This window comes from Corvus kubaryi, unplaced genomic scaffold (assembly GCF_017639235.1).
Source record: "Corvus kubaryi isolate FWS band 111438036 unplaced genomic scaffold, C.kubaryi_AGA036_p1.0 37398, whole genome shotgun sequence".
NCBI lineage: Eukaryota > Metazoa > Chordata > Aves > Passeriformes > Corvidae > Corvus > Corvus kubaryi.
Genome location: NW_024581137.1, coordinates 30,539,787 through 30,566,500, shown reverse-complemented (window position 1 = coordinate 30,566,500; position 26,714 = coordinate 30,539,787). Strand labels below are relative to the sequence as shown.

General features: G+C 34.4%; 1 protein-coding gene across 6 annotated transcripts in view; it reads right to left on the bottom strand.

Moving 5' to 3' along the window:
• Nucleotides 1–26,714, bottom strand: part of DGKB (diacylglycerol kinase beta) — a 305,960-nt gene that overhangs the window by 203,248 nt on the left and 75,998 nt on the right. For 4 of the 6 annotated variants that reach the window (XM_042044454.1, XM_042044451.1, XM_042044452.1 and 1 more), the window contains 4 exons: nt 20,085–20,117; nt 16,325–16,441; nt 11,879–11,952; nt 4,853–4,927 (listed from right to left, as the gene is read on the bottom strand). In XM_042044454.1, the coding sequence (XP_041900388.1) occupies nt 4,853–4,927; nt 11,879–11,952; nt 16,325–16,441; nt 20,085–20,117 (299 nt within the window). The remainder of the gene's footprint in view (nt 1–4,852; nt 4,928–11,878; nt 11,953–16,324; nt 16,442–20,084; nt 20,118–26,714) is intronic. The other 2 variants (XM_042044453.1, XM_042044457.1) reach the window with 1 other exon arrangement.

Below are 26,714 nucleotides of genomic sequence, written 5' to 3'. Positions count from 1 at the left end.
TTGACATGTTTTCATAATCACTTCATCAAATCCATAGGAGTGCAGGGGATCTATTTATGAATAAAATACCAATGCTAGAGGATGTAACAATTTGATTTTGAATCATGCAATTAATTGATTTATGCACAGGTAGCAAACACATACACATTGGTATAAAACTTTTTAAGGAAAGACCTAAAGTATTTATTTAAATTTATTTAATTAATTTAATTTATTAGAGTAAAACTGAAGTTTTACTCATAGTAATGAAAACATAAATTGCAATGTTTTCCATTTAGTTCCCCGCACATGACTTTTGCACTTATATCCAAGTGCAGCGCACTGTGCAGAACTTCAGGTGCTCAGCCACACAAGGTGGCATAACAGGAGCAATGCATTAAATCTTCAGCATTCTTCACACAGTGGAAGCAAAACTTAAGACTGTCTACAGTCCAAGCAAAGAATAATCCACTAGTGGATCTCAGGATAGGTATAAGGTGCCAACACCACAGATGTCATAGAAGCAAAAATATTGTCAAACGGCTGCTTAAACTACATCTTTAAACTCAGGATTTAAGTTTCATGTGTGAAGACTTGATGAATTCTAAGTACTACGGATTCGTGGTGTACAAAAATATTTTTTATCATTAGAGTACAATCAATCCAATGGCTTTGCCATTCTTTGGCAAAAATGTAATTCTTCTAAGAAAATATGGATCAGATTCAATATTTTGTTCAAAAGAAAATAACCATGCAGTTATTATTTTCTAAAAATACTCTTGGTGTATGTATCTTTCCAGAATTTGGGTACTCCAAATGTCCAATAGCAAAGAAATGCTCTAGCAATCAATTCAAATGATTAAGGAAATTCAAATAATCAAGGAAAATAGTGTAATTTTCAAAACAGGCCTCTTGCTTTGTGAAGGTAAAAAAGCCCAGGTGCTGTAGATTCCCAACTAAATTACAGTGTAAGTTGTAGGGAGTCAGTTTTGTTATCTTGGGCATCTTTTAAGTGGGCAGAATTTAAGATTTAGAAAGGCCTGTTGAGGCAAACTTGCAACTAGAATCTAAAAACTAGGTGTTCTCCAAATTAAATGATTAAGGAAGTTATAAAGAAATACAACTTTTGTGGATATAATTTCTATTATAGAGTATAAAAATACCATAAATTAGACATTTTAAATAATAGAACTTTAGGGAACAGAGGCCTTTTCAGAGGGACAAAGGCTTTGTGAAACGCCGACCTCTTCACAGAGTCCTGCGGCTCTGTGGCTCGACTGCTATTCATCCTGCCATTATTTACCTCTCTGTGAGGTGAACAATAACTGAATTTCAGATTCTTCAAGATCATTAAATCCACAATAACAGTTGTTGTCAGAAGTAGAAGACTCCTATAGAGATGTAACAACCAAACAGGGAAACTCTTTTCATGGCTAAAAACACAGGTGCTAGGCACAAATTACACAATGCATCAGCCCAGCAATTTTCACGTCACTGTGTTAACTGTGGCAGTCTGTAACTGTGGAGTACCTTTTATGCCTGTGTTCAGCTGCAGAGCCTACGAGGTTTTTCCAGCTCACTCATATTCCTCTACTGCCAATTAAAGAATGTCTAAACCATTAACTATTATACCCATGTCTAAAGTGTTGCCCTTTGGCTTAGAGCTTCTCGATTTTCAGGCCTCGCAGCAGGTCTCCATTGCTGGAAAAGAATCAATGCAAGAGTTGCTGCCATGAGGTTTATTTGCATCATGTACATATTTTTACATAGACTATGTACATAACCTGTCTTGACATAAACTGCTCCAGAAACCCTAACTCAGGCAGGCAAAGAAACTAACAGAAATGTCATTGCTACTGTTCCTGCACTGCTTCATGTACCTTCCCATCCATTATGAAAGAAGACAACACTTCCACTTCAGTAATTGTACATTGAGATACTGATACTAAAATTCATTGTCAACTTGTTCAGAGTATTTTTCTGTTGTCCTGCTGTATTCCAGCAGTTACAGAAAAAATACACAATAAATGGTATGAGGAAAGGTGGGGATTTTTTGTTATTTTTGGGGGTTGTGTTTTGGTTTGGGTTTTTTTTGTTGTTGCTATTAATTTGGAGTCCTGTATTCCAACACATTTCTCTGCAATAGCATGGCTATCCCACCAAAGAGATAGAACAACAGACATAGCAACTGATGCTGACCATTAAAAAAAACCCCAACAAACCAGCAGTTTCACAGTCCCCCTAAGATTTATGATTTTATTAGTCTCCTAGTTCCCTTGTCCTTTTCTCTGCTATTTGAAAAGAGGATACTTAGATTGTTGACAAAAATGAACTGGAAATATCAATTCATGTCAGCCACAGATGTTTGGAACTCAAGTTAGAAAACTTGTGAATGTTATCTTCTTGCTTGATGACAGCAGCCCATGAGAAAAATACCGTCAAAAATTAAAAATGTTAACTTACAGGTTAAAGCAGACAAGTTGGCTCTACCAAAAAAATGCAAATTCTTAGCTAATACTATAAACATTCTCTAGGTTGAGTAAACACATCTGAAAAGAGTATTTGAAAGCAAAAAAACCAAATCTCAAAATAGGCTCACCTGAAATGTACTGCAATAATCATAAATGCTTTAAAATAAATATACATTATGTTTATCCCTTTCTACTAAATAACCTATTGGGATGAAGAATATACTTTTGCTTTTCTCTGTTCTGTACAGTACCCAGATCTGTTCCGTTTTGATCTAAATTTCATATATGACAACATAAACACAAAATTTTGATTGACAATCCAGTATAACTGGCAGTATAGAGATGGATGAATAAGGGGACGGAGGGATGGATGGATGGATGGATGGATGGATGGATGGATGGATGGGCAGGTTTTATTAGGCAATTCAGCCATTGCAGAAAACAAGTACTGGTAAGTGAAATAGCAGAGTTTATTCAACTTCTCACTTAATGGACAAATTATATGCAGCCTAGAAAGTATTGCCAGGGGCAAGAAGTGATGGCAGGAGATAAACTGGAAATTTAGGATTATTCATTTCTGTGAAATGAATAAAAAAATATACCAAAACAAGCAATGTCTGTTTGAAAATTAATTAGAATTTTCTTCAAAGTGACTCTGAACTAAAACTACTTCGATTCCTAATAGAAAGAGAAATTGAAAACATTTTCTAAAAAACACTGTCCTGGTTCAAAAGACTAATGTTTAAATTGCCTCAGTGCACGGTTTCAGCTTGAACTTAACACTGCCCTCTTGTGCCTCTGCCTTAAAATGCATTTTCTTTCACATAGCCAGATTCATGAAAACTAAATCACCAATGGACAGAAATGCAGCCAGATTTTTTTTTAAGTTCGATGAAATAAGATGAATTTCAACAAAAATATTTCAGTTGTTTTAAAAATCATCCTCTCAATTTCTAGCATGGTATTTCTACTGTACAGTATGCAAAACAATATTGGTTACTAGCTTTGTCTCAGTTAATTCTGCCAGTATATTTATTCTTTGAACTAAGAGTACTTAAATTTTCCATACGTGTCAAGACTAGCATAAAATCAACAAACTCCATTCGAATAATAAAAACAGCACTAGCATTCAGGTACAAGACAATTGCAGGCATGAAAGATGACATGCATGTCATTATCTCCATTTTTTTGAGCTGGTTTTGAACCATTCAGCAGGTTAACGTTAACCACACTGCAGTGCACGATATCTTCTAAAAGGATTGAGCCCAATATGCTTTTCACTTTCATCAATGTTACACACATCTCAAGTCTAAGACAATAAATAGCTGATAGAGTATAGTTTAAAGAGAGAATAGCTTCCTGTACATTGGGCCTTAAACCCAGAAGTACTGTCAGAAACAGAGCATAGTCTTTCCAGTAATATAAATGTGAAAACTGAAATGTAACTTTGCAGGGGACAAATCAGACAAGTTTCCACCTTCATCTTCTTTTCCTCCAACTTCAAAGAAAAAAAGTCTAAACAAATAAAAACTGCAAAGATTAAAAAGAGAAGTATTCAAGCAATAGTGTAAACTTAATGTCAGTGAACATATATCTCCTAATATCCTTCTGCAACTCTTCACTGATGTAAAATTTCATGTATCGGTGACATAGGTAAATAGCACCCAGTACGTAAAAAATATTATACATAGCACATATTCAGTTCTGCTCTTATTTTCTTCTACTAAAGCACCCCCGACTTAAAAAGGAGACAAAATCAGGTGGCAAAGGTTGGTTGATAAACTGTAATTCTCCTGTCTTCACTCGAATGCAAATTAAGAAGAATCACGGAGGAAGCACATTAAGCAAGGGACTGCAATGCCAGCTGGTTCAGAGAACACTTCAGTCCACATAAAATGTCCCTGCCAGCATAATGTAGCCTGGCCAGTCATTTTCCAACCACTACATTTCCAAGATTATGTAACTGATAAGGAGTGTGCAGTCACCAATATATTACAGACACATATACATGTGCACATGTGTATTTATGTAAAAGAAATGGATGTCTTGCAGGTCAGTCTTTGAGGTCGCTGATATCTGTAACACAGAAGTAATGCCCCCGAGAACTTGGGTTGCTGATATGGCAGTTAAAGCTGCAACGAGAATTAAATTTATCCCACAGTTCTTATAATGCATATGTTTTCAGAAAACCATGCAGAATAATGCATGGTTTTCAGTAAGACATATGAGACATAGCTTTATTTGTACATGTAAAAACATAATACCTATACATATCTGCAGCCATGCAGAGAACTGCAGTGTTGATACATTCCAAACATGCTATATGTATTTCAGTCCGTTCATTTGATTATACAGCATTTTATTAAATGAGTTCCTGGTAATAATATTAACTGTAGACTTACCCTGGCATTGGTCCATTTCCAGAAAGACTATAAACTTGACGAGGATTTAAAAGGTACTGAAATTTTCTATAAATTCTGAAGAGGTAAAAGAGACAAGGAGAAAATATTTACAGACATGTTTGAAATTTTTCTAAACTTTTCAAATGAAAGAATTAAAGAACTTAGAACATACTATAATTATTTGAACTGCGAGATCTCATTTATACAAAAAATCAAATACTTGAACACAGCAATTATAATTCATACATAGAGAAAGTTGAGACAGAAGTACTACAAGCTATTTACAATTTAAATGCTGTGTATAGACAGAAACAAAATGCAATAAAGAGGTATAATTACACAAGAAAAGGTGAATCACAAAAGCATTTCAAAAAGCATATTGATTTGTATTAAAGTAACTCCATGGCAAAGGAGACATTTTTTCCTGAAATTTATTGCAAACAGAGAATTACAAGTATAATTAATTGCAAAAGCTAATTGGCTTTGCCACCCACCAAAAATATCTCCATAGGCTGAAAAACATTATGATAGAGAAAACCTATGGTCAACTACATTTCTTCAGGATTACATTTGAATGGGAAGAAAATGAAAATGATTTGAAGCCATTGTTTTACTAAATTAGACTTATTTTAAAATTATCTGGATAACAGGAAGTAATTTACTGATACAGCATGACAAGCATTGGCCTATCCCACAAGGGACCCCATTTTCTTTCCTACCCTCAGCAATTATTTCTTCAAAATTGTAAATTTAGAAATTTGAGTTTACTTGTCCTAAAAGGATGATAGAGTTTTTTTCTTCATTACAAATATTGGAAATGTAATTTCCTACATTGACTAGAATGTGGTAGCTGATTCGTTTGTCACACAGAAACAAGAAAGCACACAAAAGAGTTGAAGCTCAGAATATATAAATATACACCTGGGATCTATGGCAATAGTTTAAATTACAAACCCATGTTTCTTGGTTTTAATTTTAATGTTTCTGTCCTTAAGCTAATTAATATTTTAATATTTTTGAGAAAACATTAATTTTTTCCCCTGAAATATTGCTTCCTTTCTTTATAATGGCTTAAATAAAATAGAAGCATAATAAGAGCTGAATTTTAGGTTAAAATGTCCACGTTTTCAAATACAGCAAAATAAAACTGTCTAGACACAATCTATGTGCACATTCAGGGATTTTTCTTTCCATATTTTTTTCTTAATAGCAATGCATAATTTATCAGGGTAGCTGGAAGACAAGTGTGTAAAAATCCTGAATACAAACAAATTCATAATTATCTCTAAAATTGCCAAATTGGAACATTTTCTGAACTTGTTAATTATTTAGTGATATCAGCTTCATAAAGCATTTTATTCAAGCACACTCACACAAGGTATCCCTGATGCCATTCCTGACAGAAAAAGTCAATATGAAATGACTAGTTTCATTTTCCAAGTATGTATGCATCATTGTCGATGGCTGTGATGATGATTAGATCAGACTTTTAAGAATGGATTTACAACATAATACATATTTTCCCATTTTACAAATGTAAAAGGAGAGTTTTTTAGTTAGTGTGTGTGATTTGCTTCTCAGAGACATGTAGGATTTAACTTGGTCAAAGGTGATGCTAATTTAATTTGCCTAGCTGGCCATAAGAAGTTCATGAACAGTATTTTTACGAAGTCCCAAAGGTCTAAGAGTTATTTTCCTAAAGTTTGGTGCTACAAAACATACTAGCCATTACCTACACTCACTCTGCTGTTGTCAGGTAACACTGAAATGCTGTAAAAGCCTTCTTAATAAAGAGAAGGCTGGGTTTCTCTACTCAGAACACAGAAGTTCAACTGCAATGATGAAGAGATTACACTGACTCGTACTTGACTCAGTGCATACCATTCACAGGTTCCAGTTGAACATCAGTACCAGCTAATCACTTTCTAATGACTCATTGCAAATGACACATCAAGCTTTAAGATAGTAAATGCATTTACGTATTCTAGTCTGTGTAAAATTCATAAATTATGGCTCATTTCCATTCATACATCCTCCATAACAAAAAAAGCTAGAAGCTGCCTATAAATGTTTCCTTCACACTAAGTTGTACCCAGACCTAACAGGGTGACACATGGATGTCAAGGAAATGGACAGTAACTTAACCTTCCAGTTTTACATCTACAGTACCAAACAGTGACACTGACAGGGCTCTGAATGCCTTGCTTCCACATGTAAGGAAGGAATTGGATGTGGTTTGCTGTCACTGGAGATTTGTGCAGACAAGGACATGAGGTGGTGTGGTGGGAAATGCCCCAAAAGACATTTTTGGGATGAAATGCAATTTCATGAACAAAGCTGGTTTATGAAGTTACCACTTGTCCACAAAGAGCTGCGCTTCTGTGCCTATATTTGGGTTTATTCTGTGAACTGATATACTAAAAATACTCAATTTAAAACACAAATCCTTCATTGTCATTTCTCTTTTTACCTAAATCATGCCCATGAATCTCATATAAACCTCAAAATACTCTGCTAGCATAACTGAGGAGGCAGAAAATTAACTCAGGAGTGGCCAAAGGAGCTGGCATCCTCTTTAAACAGCTCAGCTGCTGAAGAAAATACTTCTGAATGCCCCTTGGGCTGAGTTAGACTGAGCTGTCTTCTGAAGAAGAGAGAAAATAAATGGACAAAACCTTGCTGGCAATTCAAAGCTGGCAATAAAGTTGGCTACACTGTGGAGAAACTTGGCCATGGCAATGCCTTCTGCCACTACTGGGGGATGCATCTTCAGTCATCTAGGGGCTCTTCAAGATGTGGCTAGTATAGGCTTAATTTAACCCTTATGTCAGACAAGGAAGAAGCCAAGGATTCCTCCCCAAAATTAAAAAATGCTAATGATCTTCTCTCTCAGACATGCAGTATTTGAAAAAGATAGGTTGGAACTGCTTTTACATTTTGTCTCAATGTTAAATGAAAGCTCTGAAAGCCAGATCAGTCAGAGGGGAGGAGGGAAGAGCTACTATGAACCAAAGTTATTTGAAAACTGCAAAGGTTAAAAATATCATCAACCTGTATTGCACAGACACTGAATGTGGAGTCAGCAGGAAACGTCAGTGTACGGAAGCTGATCTCCAGTGCATCCAACAGCACATTTGTCAAGGAAACAATTGTGTAAACTCACCTGCTGGTCAGGCAAATAAACTGGAAAATGGGGAAGTGGAAATCAAAGTAATGAGTATGGCAAAACAACAGCATGATTTAGAAGGACTCCTATATGAGAAACATTACCTTTAACAATAGCCTTTAGAAGCACTACATGCTCATTGTACATTCTTTCTGTTGAAAGAAACTATTTTGTCAATAGTGTACGAAATATATACATTCCATTCACAGATTGTTGAAAACTGTTGCCTTGGTTAGTCAGATCATAAATGCAGACATCCCAAACTGATAGCCCTAGAATGAAATGGATGTCCTGCATTTTTTTTGGATGAAATTAACTGCACCTGTCCATTTCATCCACAACCACTGAAAATATGTTACAGTGTGATATAGCCTGAGCAATTCACTTACCTGGGTTTGATGAACTCCTATTCAGTCTCATGCTCAGTTAAAATCCATTTCTGGTATGTGTAAGCCTTAAATTCATCCACTTTAATTCTGTTTTTTTACTTTCTTCTTAATAAACATTGACTTATATTTTTGTTCTATTATAAACATATGCATTGTCTAATACACAAAATCATTCAAGACCAAATAACGGTAAATACACTTGAGTTTCACATGATGGGCAATTATTAACCTCTTAATTGAGAAGAAAAGATAATTGGGCTATTGTCATAATTCTTTATTTTGTAAAGTCAATGGTCTTTAAAACAGAAACCTATTCAGGAAGAAAATGCTATTTATCACTACACATTCTGAAAAAACTTATTTTTAACATAATGAAAGTTTTAAAATGTATTGATAGGACATGGTTGTAAAGAATGCATTTTTCTGTTCCGAAGGCACTTTTTCTACATATCCATTTGTTTCCCACCACCCGTCTGTTTGAACATTTAAAAACTAAAACTAAAGTACAAAACTTTTTTTACCTTTAAGTCATTCTCAGTTCTTTTCTTTTGCATTTGAGAGATTTGAAAAAAATTACAAAATACAAGTGGAAACAACAATGTGTTACTGGGGGTGTGCATTTATTCAACTTGTTTTCAGTTGGATGCATAAACTCTCTCAAAGGGCAATGAAATGGGCTGTGTTATCACATGGCAAGACATAAAATCTCATTCGGGGAACTGTGGGAACACTGGAGACTTGACAATATGCAATAACCTTTCTGTTTTCAGTGAAAGTCAATTAAAAATCTTAATTCCATTCATAGTGACCTCTCAAACACAGAGAGTCCTAAGTAAAAACTGAGGAATAGTTTTCAGTAGAAGATTTGCTTAATCTGAATGAATCAAGATAATGAAATTCTGATCTACAAAAATTAGAAGGTTGTGGGTTTATTTTGCTTTCTTTTTCTCCCCTCACTGCTGTGGGAATCTTATTCTTGTTGCAGCATATCTCTAGTCCCACCCTCTCAGCACCTGACCAGATTACAAAATTGCTATAATCAAAAAGCCTGACCTGAATGCCATTTACTTAAATGTTGGACTCGATGAGCCTTGTGGGTCCCCTTCCAACTCAGAATATCTGTGAATCACCATAACTGTGCATTTTGCAAAGTAATTTATGTCTTGAAATGTCTGTGATTTTACTTTCCGCAACATAAAACTGCCATAAAATTGGAGGGTAGGGAATATATAGGAATCTTCTCTTTCTGGTGACTGACTGTAAAGCAGACAGATAAAACGCAAGAAAACTAAAAAAAGTTCAGTATTATTTCTCCTGAAAATGTTTTCATCCCTTAGATTGAATACTCAAACTAATATACACTGTTAACATCCTTATTTTAGATTTTTGCTGCTGGCATTGATACGAAACATTAACACCTAAAAAAAGGAGGGCAAACCCCTTCTTACCAAATAGTCCATATGTGGACTTTTTTAAACCTTTTTGAATCTGGCTTTATATCTAACCATGAGATGATATCTCCTGATGGTGAATGACCTGAGATATGTTTACATGACTATGCAGTTGACCTTCTGATGTGCTTCTCTTAAAACAGAAATACTGAGCCTGCGACCTTGACACATTAGTATGCAATTTAACATTTTGTGTGTGTGTGTGGTATCAAAGCCAATTTAAGAAGTTCTTACACTTCACTATACTCAGCTGCTGGTGCCTGCCCTCACACTATAAGCTTAATTGTGTAATGACACTTGTGGATAATGGTGCTAGTGAATGAAGTGTGTATAGGGCATCCATTTATAAAATTCAAATAATTCCTGTAATCTGTTTGGCCTCAGTAACAGTTTCATTGACATAAACTGAGAAGTGTTAGACTGCAATACATGAAGGGGAATAGGAGCTTGCGATGGGGATCAGGTTTTAAACTTGCTTTTACCCTGGAGAATACCTAACATTAAATGACATCCCTAATGCATTAAGCCCATTCAGATAGTAACACTTGAGCCCAATTACAAGCTGGGAACTGAAAGCTGTGAAATAGCATTTCATTAAATTGTTTCTAGGCTATAACTAACTGTGTAAGTGCAGCTCTCTAACCTGCCTCTCACCTACATAATTGCAGACTGGATCTCTGATCTATTCACTTCATATTGGTACTATAAGAAGTCAAGCTGAGTGCTAGTGCAGATTACCTTCCACAAGACCCCTGACTGCACAGCAGACCAGGGCTACCTCACACTGAGACTGTGGCTGAAACATGAAAACTCAGGATGGCCTACACTGTTTTGTTCCAATTGCAAAGGCATGTTCTTGAAACTGTTGAGAATTAATCTTTTCGATCATTAACTGCCTTTGACACACCTAGCTGATATCTAGGTACACATAATCGGCTCTCAAGTGATAACCTGTTCTCTCAGAGGCCTTCAAATACAGTTTTAGTTAAATGCTCCTCAGCTGTAAGAATTACTCTAACAACTACGCTGCAGGATTTTTTCCCCTTTGACTGTTTACTTTTAGGGGCACAGGAAGACGTGGTGTAAGGGAGGCAGGGCGGAGGAGGTAGGAAAAACTTGTCCCACCAGCTTTAGAATCACACTGGATCCTTCCTTTTGTGCTTCTGGCAATCCATATCACCAGTATCCACAGGTGTCACCTTCAGCTGGATCCTGGCCAAAAGACCATAATCTTTTCCAAGACTTGAAGTTACAGCACTGACATGGTGAACTAGGCTATAAAAATTTAGTGATTTATGTGATGACCATAAATGGCCATAGTGTTAGCATTTGGGATTCTGAAACATGCTCTGAAAAGTCTGTTTAGGGGGCAACTAATTCAGCTTTCCTGCCTGAGTACCTCTGCTTTATCAGGCCTCTGATACATTAACACTTAAACTAATAAACTCATACATTTTAATTTAAATAAATATAATTACTGACATATGTAAAATTAATATGTCTTTAAGTTTGTGTGATCGGACTCCAATACTTTAACTGGATTTTTAGAATGCTTCCTATCTACAGAAATCAAAAGGTTTCTTTGAAGGAAATCTTATGAAGAGGCTTGAGAGCCTCTACTACCAAGTCTTTAAAAAGCAAATCATACATTAGAAAATTGAATACTGCTTCTAATTTACTGGCCTGCCTGTATAATCATTACATAGATTAAAAGAAAACTGTTAGCACTTCAAAGTTTTAATACAAGATGTAGCAACTCATATCTTCATGCAAATCACACAAACCTACGCACTGAATAAAACTTTTTTTTGATTTGAAACAAAACTGTTCTATAAAATTAACTAGTTTTTAAGTGGAGAATTTATAAGTACATGGATATAGGATGTTCAATTGTGAGGAATAAAAATATAAAATTTTGGATTTTTTCCTCATGTACAAACTTTTAAAATTCATTTTTAAATGTATCACAGACCAGAATCAAGAAAGCGAGGAAAAAAAGAAAAAGAAAAAAACCCCTTACCTTTCTCCTTGTTTCCCACCACTTTTAGGATTGACAAAAACTAAAAGTGGATGAGTGCCTGGAACTGGAGTGATCTAAAAGAAGGGAATAACACAGCCACTCATTAATGCTGTGTGTTGCATTCATTTTTTTCCTATAGTAGACAGAAAACAAAAAGCTTAATGCAAAATCTATGTTATGCTATGTAATCCAGCTGGAAGCAATACCATAATTTGCAACAATCCTCATTTCATTAATTTGCCAGAAATTGCAAGTGACTTCTCTTTTAATGGTCTCTGTTTTACAGCTGTGTTGCCATTTTAACCTATGCCACTGAAATATTGAGATATATACATATATAACCTCTCTTTATATATACATTTGTGTGTGTATGTGTATATATATATCCATCAGTAGAGAAGAAAACTTTAAATGCAAATCATACATGACTTACTCTGACAGTAATTCCATAGAGAAAAAAGCTTAAAAGAAACTGTATTTTGGCGTGAGAAATGACACTATATTATAGACTCTGAAGGTAAATTATAGCTATATGGAACATTGAACTTAACAGATTTTTTTTTTTAATTACAGCAATGATTACCTGTAATATTTGATAGGATCAGAAATCACAAACTTTTTAAAATGTGGCAGCCATAATATTTCCAGGTGTTTAAAGGAACACCTTTCAGCTGACAAAGCTGAAAAAAGGTAGAGGAGAAACCATATGGAAGAAAGGCAAGTCACAGGAAAAGAATGTTGAGGAGAAGGAAGGAAACGATGACTTCTACTATTATTTCTTTAAAATCCTCTTGTGTATGGAAAGTTTTACACATTCACATTAATATTTAGCTTTACAAACACCTTCATTCTAAGTAATAGTGTTTGTGTTTTCACACTCTGTGTGTGTTCATTGCCTTTACTCCATAGACTTGAACATTAAAAAATCACATCAGATGATCTCTAATACAGGTTTTTAAACCATTTGGCTAGACTATTCATATTTAAAAGTATCACTTTTAGAAATATATCAATTCCAGAATGTTTCAAACTCTATTAAGAGTTCAAAGTCAACATCTCCAAAATCATGCACAAACAACTTCAGAGATGAAGCTTAGACCATCTGTGTTTCAAAATGACACATTGAAAGGCCTTGCTCTAAATCCTTTTTGACAATTCCTGAAATAACAAAATCTGAAGATTTCATAAAGTGTAATTTAAGGCAGAACCTAAGAAACATCACAGCTAAGGAGTTTTACAAGCATACTATAGATATATGCATATAATCCTACAGGCATCTAAAAGCACTTGTCTTTTGGTAGGAAATGTCAACTCTATTCATGATTTCACAAAAAATAGAATCAAATTTGTTCCAATACATACAAAAAATAATGGAAAACTCCACGAACTCAGTGGTATTAAGCTTAACATAAAACTCAGTATAACCTGGCACAGTAAAGTGCTGTATGTTGAAACATACATCAAATTGCAGAATACCGTGAAGTTTGTCATATATTTAATTTTTACCTACTCTTTTAATCAATTTTAGTTATTTAGCCAATTCCCATGGTGTTTATTCCTGTGAACTAAGTGTAAACCAATGGTGCTCACTGTGACAGAGATGGAATACCTACTGAAATCCCTTAGGACGCAGGTTAATTAATGAGACTCATCCTAAGGTTATACATGATCTATTACTTCCTCTAATTAGAAATAATAATCCTGATCATTATGCTGGTTAGCTAGAAAGAAGCAAGATGAATGTCCTTAACTATGATTAATTGTCTTTAAGTCATGCAGACCTCCACTGCCACTAAGTTATCTGCTCACTCTGTCTGATGGAAGGAAGGTTTGGGCTTGATCTTTTTCTCAACAAAAGCTAAGTGATGGACTTCTATTTCAAATCTTTTATTTTAAGACTCAATGATATTACTGCAAGTAGAAGGTTTCGAATCATCCAAAAAAAAAAAAAAAAAAAATCTAATAATTAGTCTATGTTCCACTCTGTTCCAAAATAAATTTTAATTAAATTTTTACAGCTTTTCCAAATTACTTTTCCAGATAACATACGGTATTTTTATACAATGAAATGCAACTAAAGATTTAGACTAAATCAGTGAACATCTTCAAGCCCTAATCTAGCTCAATTTATAGGCAATCTTCAAGATGTTATAGGATAAGTGACTTAAAGTAAAAAGTGGTGGAGCACTTATACACAGTTTCTCCCATATTGAAAACAGAGGTCTAACAGCAGTAGTATGAAGATCTTTGCTTTGTTACCTTCTGACTTAAAACATAAATTAATGCAATTAACATACTGATTAAGTTTTCTGAAACAAAATCCTCGCTTACTGAAGATCTTATTAAAATGAGACCATGCCAGCAGAAGCAGAGTATTGAGTAGCATGCCAGATATGGGAGAATTAGAGTAGTATACTTTCATCAGATTTAGAATGTTTTCTCCAGACCATCTTTGGGCAAAATACTACATTAATTATCAGTTATATTTATGGCATCTTACATCTTTGTGAGAATAGTTGAAAAATTACACTATCTGTGAGGGAAAAAAAGCCCTAACATTCTCATTAATCCCATCCCTTTCAGTAGGATAGCCTTCAAGGTCCACCCAGTCTTCACAATAACCAGGTTATCCTTATTAATGCCAATCAAAACTTTAGTATTTGATGTTAAGGTGGATTCCTGCTGCTCAAAACCAATCTAATCCATCAGTGAAAAACAAAGATCACAGTATAATCGGCAAATGAGGGCCATCGGTGCAGAATTATTTCTAATGTTGTCACCATGATTACCAGTATTGTGTCATGCACTACATTACAAATGTGTCATTACAGAACACCAAGCACTTCAAAAAACACCTCAGATCTATTCAATAATAATTCTACCGTCTTCATCCCCACTCTCTTTTTCTCTGTCTCTAGTGGTAATAAAGAAAAGCAAGGATGAAACCCAGGCTTTTGAGTCATCTTGAAAAAAGAAGATAGAACACAGGTTTTGGATTACACTAAAAAACTTAGAGAAAATCTTACGACCTGAAAGCAGAACATATAATAATTTAAACTTTTGTGTCAAAGAGTCAATGGTGATACAAGTTGCTATTTTGAATAGACCAAGTATTATATCTGCCATGGTATCACATGAGTGGGAAATAGAGACTTCAAACATAGCTGAAAATAAACAATGAGCATAAGTAATCTAATGCTTGGAGTAAACACAAAATTCATAATGATACATGGCGCTGCAACCAAAAGGAGATGCCAAAGATGCTCCTCTATCAAGAATACTTTGGCTCACTGAATTGCATGGGTATCACCCAAAAGTTAGAAAACACTGTGTGTTTCTTTTAGCACAAACTTATTAATCACACTGTGACTGATTACACAGAACTTGAGCTTTCTTTTCCATTAAGACTCTAGTCTTTTTGCTTCATGTTTTGTCACAGATGATCTGGGTAGCAATGAAGCCTGTGAAAATGATAAGTACAGGAAGAGATTGTTGAAAGCAATGGATAATGATTGCTATAATGTCCAACTATACCATCAATGGAACAGCCATATGACTGGATAGGTTTTAGCGGGCTTTTTTTGAGTTTTGTTTGGATTTTTCTCCCATCTTTGGGTTGTCATAACAAGAATGTTTGACTAATCTAAAAAGACAAAACAATACAATAAGCCTTCCTAGCCTGACACAATACACAAGAAGAAATAAATATGAGGCATAAAGTAATTGATACATGGTAACAGAATCTTTTTACTGAAGCTCAATTGCAACATATCAAAAGATAGAGAGAACAGACAACTATGATTATCGTATTGTTATCATTATGATAATTTAACTCCTGAGGAAATAAAGCAGCAGCATCCTGCATATGGACATCAATTTCACTCAAAACTACTCATGTCTCAAGGGAAAAAAGTCAGCAGTTCAGGCAGAACTTCTGGCATGCCTCTAAGTCACCACCCTTAAATAACATTAGCTCATCACACATGAGTTTTTCTTTCAAGTAGAAAAACTTCCATTTTTATTATAGATATTGCTAGAAAGGAAAACACGTTGCTTCTCACCACTGTTAATGTTGACATGCCAAAATGGTCCAAATGAGAATAGTTGACAGTTATCAAGACAGACTTAGATGAATAATGTAGATTTACACAACATTGCATGACAGATACCAAAATAAACTAGTTCAGCTTCACCCTATGACAGAAGTGTTTTAGAGCTAGTCCTCCTTCCCCCTTAATGTTTAGGAAATCCTAACAATCACGTGAGAAGAAGGTGTGTATCACAGGATTCCAAAACCAATAGAAGAATTTACCTATTGCATTTTTAAATACGTAAAATTGAAATATTAGAAGAGTGAATGCATATTCCACTTTAAACATTTCTCACTCTATCATTGTCTTCATACCTAAAATCATCTGCTTAATATTAGAACACCAATAATCACACCTGAAGGCCTTGTCCATCTATGGTGACAGAATTTGCTCTTTGCATTTTGTTCCGTTCTCCCAGTTTGTTCATTTGCTGGGGGCAACTCTTTTCTTTTTTCACTGTTGCCTGTCTTTCCTTGAAAAGAGAAAAGGAGAAAAGGGAACATTGTAACACATTATATAATGCTATACAACTGTAACTGAGACTGTACCTCCACAAAGTTATTTTTTGACTAGCGAGTAATGTCAGACTCTGCTTCAATGAAAATGAGATCTCAGTCAAGTTAATACACAATGTCTGGCCACTTCACATAACATCTATCTATGTGCCTGGACATTCCATAATGACTAGGCAATAGATGGATGAAAAGTGTGCAGTCACAACACAAATTAATGCAATGATGTGAAAAGATAATCTGACATTACCGGGGTGCCATTCTGAAACTTGAAAGCCAATCATACAATACACTTGATTGTTTAATAAGAACATTGCTGAGAGATGAGTAATTTTTCAAAATTTCTTCCTGACTGCTAGCAAAAGTTGGATGCTTCAGAGTACTTTACCACTTTGGCAAAATATACCTGGTCTAAATGTACCATAATCAATTGGCTGAGCAGCTTTTTATAAAATATGTCTTTTGTATCAGAAGGAAACCAGAACCTAATCAGATTCTAAGTCATTGGCAACTTTTGATGCTGATTCACAATAAGATAGCTATCTGAAAGATAAAAACTCAGAATTATACTATTGAAATCATATTTTCAACTGTTATCAGGCCATTTCAGAGAACCCTGCATGGAAAAAAAAGTATTCTCATTCTTCGTATCTCATTTATTCTATTTATAAACTGCACCCAGCATGTCCTTTCAGGTTGTCCAAAAAACACACCATAAATTAAAACAGCAGATGTTTATCAAATAGAATCAGTGCCTCCAATCCCAACCGCACCCCAACCACTTTCCTCACTTCACAAGCGCAAGGAGGTTTTAAACTAGTCAAGGGAATGGGCTGGCACAAAGCTGCTGCACTAGAAAGGAGCATGAAGGACATTGTTGCACCCCCTGCAACTGCATTCAGTAAGTTCATTAAATGTTACCATTTATGTTCCATACCAGGCCAAACCCATTTCTGCGCTACCTCTGATAAAGCCTTAGGGATCGCAGTAGCAATTAATGCATGAGACTCTTTCAGGAGCAGTTTTTACTGGTAAGAAGCACTGACACAGATTCTGTCAGGAAGGGAATAACTCCCAGCTTAATACAGTGCCTTCTAACACAGATGTGGACCCTGACTGTTTTTAAAGCATCTTTAGTTTCTTTAACTGAGACTGACAGTCTCAATCTAGTCCTGATGCAAAGAGTGGTCCAGGTCATCCTAGGCTACTTTGGGTAGCCAGGTGCTTGGAGGAATTGTGACAACCTGACCACATTTTGTATGAAAGGACTGACAAACCTATGCCACAGGAAAAAAACAACCAGGGGAGTCTACATAAATGTCTGTATGTGAGATTCCTAAGAGGTTAGTTAACAGAGCTCTTGGATGCTTTGAGTAACTCGGCTGGTGCAAGATGAGGTCCAAGACTCCAGACTACAACACCCTTGCTTTAAAGAGAAAACAGTAGAAGCAATTAGAGCTATTCACCTCATCCTTAAACTTAAAAACAAAACACTGTACATATCACTGCCTAAGAAATCACTAACTCTGCTCTTACTTATTTGATAATTTTTTCAGAAAGTAGAACTAGGATGAGGCACCCAAAGAGAATAAAAATTTTAACTAACAGAAAACATTTTGCACAATGATATTGGTTAGTGCCAAGGATAGCAAGTAAGGTACTTCATTATGAAGGAAGCTTCACACTTCATTACAAATTTAAGAAGTTGTTTTGAGGTTTTAAACAACTTTGTAAGTAATTACCCTTAAAAATCACTACATTTTATAAAAAGGAAGCATACCCTGTTAAATAGGATTTTACATTGTGGCCAAATCTGTCTCATGGAAACATCTTCAAAAATCAAATCAGATGGCAGTAAAGCAGAGTAAAAGCTAGTAAAAATTGTGATTTCTAACAAAAATCAGAGAGGGAGAGCAAATTTTAAAAGGTCTAAAAAAATCTCAAGCTAAAGGACACATTTGTGATAATTCAGAGAAAAAGTTAACAGAAAGTAAGGTTCAGCACGTTGAGTTTGTGCATTTAGAGGTTAAAAAAAACATTAAAAAGAGGCCTACTTATAAAGTGTGGCACTAAAAATCTTCTTGCATGTATCATGCTACTATTTAGAGGAAAAGTATTTATACACTGCTAAGACCTGTGCCCAAACTCGCTGTTATTAATGACTCAAGTAAAACACAGTAACAATTACCCAAAGCAAAGTTTTGGATATTGGGGTGATACAAATACAGCATGATATAAAAAGCAGTAAATACCCTCAGCTGGCCTTAGACCTATGACTGCTGCATTAAAAACATTCCTTCTCCAATTTATATTTCCTGTCCCATAAGAAAACCATTGCTTGACTCAAAAAGACAATACAAGATTAGGTCATATATCTCACATAACATAAAGGAAAAAGTATATTCATGATACAGAATTGTCTGTTAATAATATGGTCAAAGATGGATACCTGATCTCATTAACATTGAAACTCTGCTTTCATCACTGACAATTTTTGAAGAAAGTACAAATAAAGTATTTCATATCACCCATCTTATATTAGTATGATATCACAATACAAGTCACCATGTCTACCAAAGCTCTCTAAAACATTGCTGAAGAAGCTGACAAGAGATTCTAGATTTCCTAGAGTTATATATTCTGTAATTTTTAGGTATGTGTCACACTAGTGAGGATTTGACTTAGTTTGTATGACATAATGTGACAAATTGTATCATAATTCTAATGAATAAATCGGTTAATGGAACACAAAAAGATTTACCACTTCATTAAAAAATATTTTAAAAATATTCTTGTACAGACCCTTTCTCTTACATATGAAATACCAGTTGTGCCTGACCTAGAGTATCTTCTTTTTGGGAACTACAATATTACTAAGGTATCGGAGAGTGTCAGGAAATAAACAATGCAATTTTTAAATGAGACAAAAACTTAGGAAGATAAGAATGGATAACAGGCTAAAAATTCTAATAATGTTAAGAAAAATTTGACATGCATTTATAAAATGGTTTTATAAAATGCAAAAATTTACCTTTCAAGGTAAGAAATATTTCTCTAACAGTTGTGCTATTTTTAATATTTTGCTAAATAAAGCATACAAAATGATCAATGTACCTGTGAACCATTTTGTTTCGTGAACATGCATGAGGTTGACAGAGGTACTGAATACAGCATTTTAGACGCTATTGTACATTTTGATGGCTCAAAGAATGAAGTTTTTTGTGCTTTTGATATGTGCCAGAGCACATACCTTCCAAAATACTACTTACCACAACAAAAATTTTTTCCACCCCTTTTTGCACTTCTCATATCTTATTTTCTCCCTTGAATTCCCACTTTGAAGTCAATATTCATTAGCTGGAGCTTCTACCATTCATACTGCTCCAGAGAGACCACTGCCAGGTGAGAACTATGCAATTGCATCTATCGCATATTCCAAATCAGAAAATAATGGACAAGTAAGACAGGACTTTGCAAATAATAACCCAGAATATCATCTCTAGATTTTTGGTTCAGCCCCAAAATGCACTTCATAGCAGAAAGAACGTACAATATCATGAACTGTTAGTACTCAAGCGTTCATGGACGCCTCCTGCTACGCACCTCAGGGAGCAAACCTCCTAAAGTGGGAAGCGTCTGTTGGAAAAAGAGAATGTTAGGCTGCAACACCAAACAGCTGGGATGGCAAAGGGCATGGACAGAGTGTTCACAAGGAATGTTACCTTGCAGCAGTCATACTTAACAAAAACGTACACGGTACTTTGTTACACTTTTGCACAAGTGTACTTTCCCAATGTTTGGCTGTCATATTATATAATTTATACTCTGGAAAGTATGTGTGGGATCATTTTAACACCAGCTAACAATATTACAAAACCAGAGGACGTTAGTCTTTTGAATAGCAAAAAGAGATACTTGATACCTGGAAAGCTATTTTTATTTTATCTTCCAAGTCTTTGAATCCGCATCTGAATCAAGGAATCTTGTTTAAAAAGCCTTCCTCTGCTACAATTAACAAGCTATGCATCATTAATCCTCAAAAACTGCTCATATTCTTTCTTTATATAGAGGTAGAATCTTTTCCTTTACACAAAACACTAACGTTTAGAAATATCATACTCAATCATAGCTGTTAGGATAAAAACAGATGAATAGTTACTAAAGGCTTACTAAAGAGATAGCTCTTCATATTTTAACTGCTGACACAGAATCCAGGGCAAATACAGGAACAATTGCTTTTTCTCACTTTGCCTTTTAATCAATAACTGCAAATATATTTTTGTAGATTATTTCCTACACAAGATTATTTAAATCAATATATTTCATAACATGAAACAACAATTTACCTATACATTATATAGGATTGCAAAGTCATTAGTAAATGCTTAATACCATTACACAGTTTGCCAAGTGACAACTTAAAACTTGAGATTACTTCTCTTAAAATTATAATTGCTTCTTTTATAATATATATTTTCAGATGAAGCATACACCCTGTTTGGGCATGGGGTTGCATAACAAGGGAAGTATATTTTTATGTTATGATGCATAAACTAAAATAATTATTTAAAAAAAATCTTATTCTGGAACTCCAGAACTTGAACTTAAATGATACTGACCAAAGGAATTTGGTCATAGAAGATCAGATGGAATGCATGGAAGACCAAATAAAGATATCCTCAAATGCTTGCAAGATGAAGGCCATGGAAATTTAAATATGTGACTTGAATACCAAACTGATGCTTTGGGGGTTTTTTTAAGGAACTTGAAGAAAGGTTGCTCCATGATTCCTTAGACCTATTTTGTTTAATGTAATGGGAATCTTTAAGAACATAATAATAATAATAGGTTATTAATAATATTAGGTACTCCTAGACTGTAATTTTGTAAACTTATATGGCATTCAGGACCCTACTTACAAAATTCCCATTCCATGAAATTTCTGTCCATAATTATACAATAATCAAAGAGAATTAAAGTTTCAAAAATCCTGAAAACCAAAAAAACCCCAACACATTGCCACTATGCCAAAACCATGGGGGGCAATCTACCTGTAGTATCCATGAGATATCACATCCGAGTAACTGTGATTCAGATGAGCTAAACTATTTTGAAAATTTATTTTATAAATTCTCCACATTTCCAGCTCTAACTCTGTGTACATGCTAATCAAAAGAGCCAATATTAGAATACCACATCATGCTGTCTTGAAAGCTCATAGAGCTGTAGCACAATACCCAGCTCTACATCCCTAGGCAGAAGCTAAAAGTCATCCTGTGGACAAGATTATTAACCAATTCTCAGCAAAAATACTGTCCAGTGAGCTGCACATGCCCATACTATAAAAGGAAAGTTAAGGCTTCCATTTAATTTGAGAGCTGTCTTGAGAAAAGCATTTGCAGCTAAGAAAAAAAAAATAAATGGAAAAATCACATAACATTTTGTCATCCATAATACTGGTAGCCAAAACACATGCAACAAGACAAGGCTGGAATGGAGAATATGGCATTTAAGAATAACTTCTAAAACTGCTGACTGTTCCCTCTTCTGAACAAGGAATCACTATGTGATAACATTTTAAATGTACTTTGTGCTGCTTCTTTAGTTTTTCTAAGTAAAAAGGTAAAGAATTACACACCAATTCACAATCAAGTCTTTCTCATTTAGCATGTTGGCCTTAGTTCATTCAGTTTTCTGAAGACAACTTGCCTTACATCTTGCACCAATTCAATGTATGCATCAATATATGGTCCGAGACTTTCAACTGGATTTGCAACTGAAAATGAACTTGGGCTATAGCAGCTGATTATGTACACCATCCAAGAAAGACAAAAGTGTTGGAAAAGAATTTTGAAAATAAAATCATATTAAACTCCAATGGGAGAGGATGTAAGGAATAAACTTAGACAGTAGTGATGAGCTGTGGGCAGGCTACTGGATATAACTTAAAATGATTGAATGGGTGCCATTTCAGTTTATCAGCATCTTATTATTTTAACATTGAACTGTGTTTGTCGAACAGCTAATTAGTTAGGAAGATACATTTTCCTCCAGGGCAATTATTAATTTCCTTCTGACTTCAAAGAAATGAAAAAGCTCTTAGTGTAGATAAGCACACCATTATATTTCAAGTCTGATTTAGATTCTCAGAGAACTGAAGCTGCAATATGATACACAATTGAAAAGGAAAAAAGTGGTTTGTTTTGTTTTTTAAATCTCTTTCAATTGCTATGTCATTACTTAATATTCAACAACCAGACTTAACTTCAACTCCCCCCCCAAAGCATATATATTCAAATAACTTTTTTTCATAGTATCTTTGTTCAGAAGCTCAGGATAAGGCTAGTACTCAACTTCAAAGGACTGAGTTGCTCATAAAATGCTTACACACAGCACTGACTTTCTGTGCTCCATTTTGAGTTTGGATTCAACTGAGCTAAAACTGATCTCTACTATTATAAAAACAGAAGAATCATTTTAGGATTAATAACTGGAAAGGGGATTAAGAAAACTCATTCTTCAACCAGGCACTGCTAATTCCCTTTTTCTCTCTCTACAACTCTGCTTTCCTATGTGAATAACGTCTACATACCTCACAGGAAAATAGTATTAGTAAAACATATTACCAGACATGGAAGAAATATCTATTGAACTGTGTTGCAATTATAACGTAGTCAATAGCTATTCTATCTAGTCTAGATACTGATAGTGAAAGAAAATTCTTAAACAGTATTTTCAACTTTAATTCTGTATTACTTTTGGCCAGAATGTCAACAAACTTGTTATATTTACACAAAAGTTTGAAGCTATAGATCATAATGTATATTGTATAGTTGAATAAGGCACATTTTCTATCTAAAATATTTGTAATCTGCTGTGTACATTGTTCTACATGCCTAAATAGAACTAGTGATAAACAAAAGATTTTTGAACATTTATGGTTTTGTACAACAAAATGCCAAATAAAAGAGGAATCAGATACATCTGTTTTCTCCTCCAAAATATGTAGTCATTTATATTTTAAAATAAGAGGTCAAGTGAATTCAACTTATTATGGTATTTTATATTAGTGTATATAAACAGATCTACACTATGATGTATAAAAATTCTATATATTTTAAATATATCAATTTATCTCTATATTCCATATTTACATAAATTGTATTTATGCTTAGATGACTTTGTCCTAAAATGTTATAACATCTTCACTACACAAAAGTCAAATTCATTCACAAGAGAAAAGAAACAAAATGCATATTGTTTCAAACTTTTTATCATGATGACCCATTTTTCCCAGAATGCAAAACAATGAAGTTGGATATCAAAACAGAAAGAAATGTACCCAGTTTTAATTTTTTTTTTCCATGTCTTACCTTCCATATTATACCAGAGTCTCCACCTTTGAAATAAACTGGTTACTATGGGGACAGTGATAATTGCAGTATAGTAATGCTCACATTATAAGCAGGGTACCTTATGTTTTACAATTTATTCCTTAATTTAATTTTTATTCCACAATTAACAGTTTTAATTATAATTTTAGAAAAACAATTAAAATTGTTAGAAATTAAGTGAAAAAATTCATTGTAAAACTCACATATACAATAGGAGAATCAAAATCATCATGCATTATAAAATAAATACACATCATTATTCATTAAACAGTAAGCTTTTATTGGTTGGTCACTATCCAATGCTGTATCTATTTGGGTGGGAAATTGAAAATCTAATTACTTTTCTACAGACATAAATAAAAATTAGAACATCCTATATGGTCATCAGTAAATGGGGCAAAGTAAAGGAAGGCATAAAATGAAGACAAAACATATGCTAGCATTTTTCCCTTTCTGCCTTATAAAGGGACAGAGTGAGGAAAACTGTCTCATAAGCAGAGACCCATCTTGATTTCTTCACTACTCACTCATCTCATTCCAATACCCAGTTTTAAACCTGGTTATGATCTAATTCTATACTCCTGGTAGGCTAGGATTCAATTGAGTTAAAGATTTTTAAACTCACTGCCAGTCAACCTTATCATGAACTTTCATTATGTGCATGTAATTAATTGGGTCCAATGAACAATATCAGTACTGAGTTACAGACTTTTCCCCCCCACCATATAATTAGAATATAATTACCCACAGGATATCAGAATGATGCAAAACCTTTCCTCTAAATGTGCCCTCATTAGGAAACAAGTCTCAATGTACATTTATTCAATCAGTATGAATTAATTAAAATGTTACTGAAATAAAAGAGAGTAACATTAAAGTGTATCTGACATCTATTAAAAGACTATCACTTGAGATCTGCACACAGTTTATAACAAAACTCATTTAACTTGAACAAAAAACTTCACCATACAACAAGTCTTATATATGGTAAACAGGAAAGTAAAAAGGACTAAAGTTGACAGACTTATTTTACTAAGACACTTAAAATTACTGCTGTGAGATATGAAAAATCTTTATAAGACATTGAATCTTGACAGATATGTGATGTTTTCATGATGTACACAGTATCAACTACATGAGTTTCCCCATTGTTTCTTTTTCAGCTGACAATGTAGCTTATTGTATTTAAGAATAACATTTGACAAGCTCTTTTTTGTGCAGTTTTGAAGACCGGAGGGCCGTTATTTAACTTAGACCAGCCATCCAACTTTCACTTGATGAGGCATTTTGGTTCTCTCTCCAGCCACTAAGAGTCAGTCATCTGAGTGATTTTTGGTAGCACTGGTATAATACATGATGCTATGAAATGCAATGTCTGAAAAAGTCCTTTACTGTCCAGAGATTGTTGAGGCTGGACTTCACAAGAACTGAAGAAATGAGACATGAGAAATGCTGGATGAAAAAGGCAAAAATATGAATGTCCCTAATTCTGCAAAAGAGAAGAGATGAGAAGGGATTCAGCCTGTACTCTTGAAGGAAAACTTAGGAGAAGGCATCTTGTTCTGAGATGAACTCTGCAGTTTTCTGGAAGGAATCCGGACTTCCAAAGTTGCAGTGGAAGGGAGGGCCAACATTTTTAGGAGATCAAAAATACAAGATTTTTCATCTTGCTATTTTCCCTATATTCTATGGGAGAAGAAAATACATTCTCTGGCACCTCAAAATACTCAAGGATAAGCCTGGTACAACAAGCATTATGCTTACCTCTTTTTATTTACCTTCCATGTATACACTGCATTGCAAGAATATTAATGCTCAGCTGATCGCTGAAGCTAAATGTGTGACCTGGGCGAAGGACCCTTCCACTGTCAGATTTGTATGTCTGATAACAGACACACTTCCTATTGCATGGTTAGACAGTTTTGACAAGGATATAGTCACTGGTTTTGCTATCATTATTGAGAATGCTGGTCTCACATACACTGAAGTATTATGTTTCTCAAAAGGAATCCCCATAACAGGAAACAGGAGACACTAATTAAAAAATTACTAACACAAATTATATGCACACTATAACCAATCACTTTTAGAAGAAATTATTATTAGCTAATTCAGTGAGGTAGTATCTGTAACACAATTAAACTCAGGATTTTAATGCATTTTTGGAAGAAACTAGTAGATGAACAAATGCACTACAAAATTATGAAGTCCCCATTAAATCACAGTATTTTTCATTCCTAACAATATAAATTGTGCTGAAATACATGTCTTGTGTTGCATTGTCAGTAACATGATTCCAACACAGGAAAACATATTTACTTCTGCTTATGTCTTGAAAATTTGGGGATAAAACAAACCTATTCGAGGGTGATTTGACTCTAGAGTGGTTTTACATATCCTCTAAACAACTTAACTAAACTCCAACTGTGGAATAAAAATCTTAATTCCCCTATTCCTCTTCCTCTCCTGAAAAGAAAATGTAGTTACACCAATATAATTGCAGATAAAATTTCATGCTGAGGTTTCATTCCGTTTATACCAATGGCAAATGATAAATAACATTAAAATGAAAACAATAGCCCAATAACAGAATCATAGTTTCCAGATGCAAACTTTTAAAGTATGACCTCAAATCCTGAAAATTAAATAAGGTAATACAGAATATAATCATCCAACAAACTTAAAATAATATTTTGTAACTATTAATCAGAACTTGTCCAGATAATACCAAAATACCATAGAGACAAATTACAAAGCCACTCTTGTGACTTAAAAAATATCTAAAATATTTCATAAATATTTAAGGCAGGTTTCCACTGGATTATTTCATTGAGAGCCA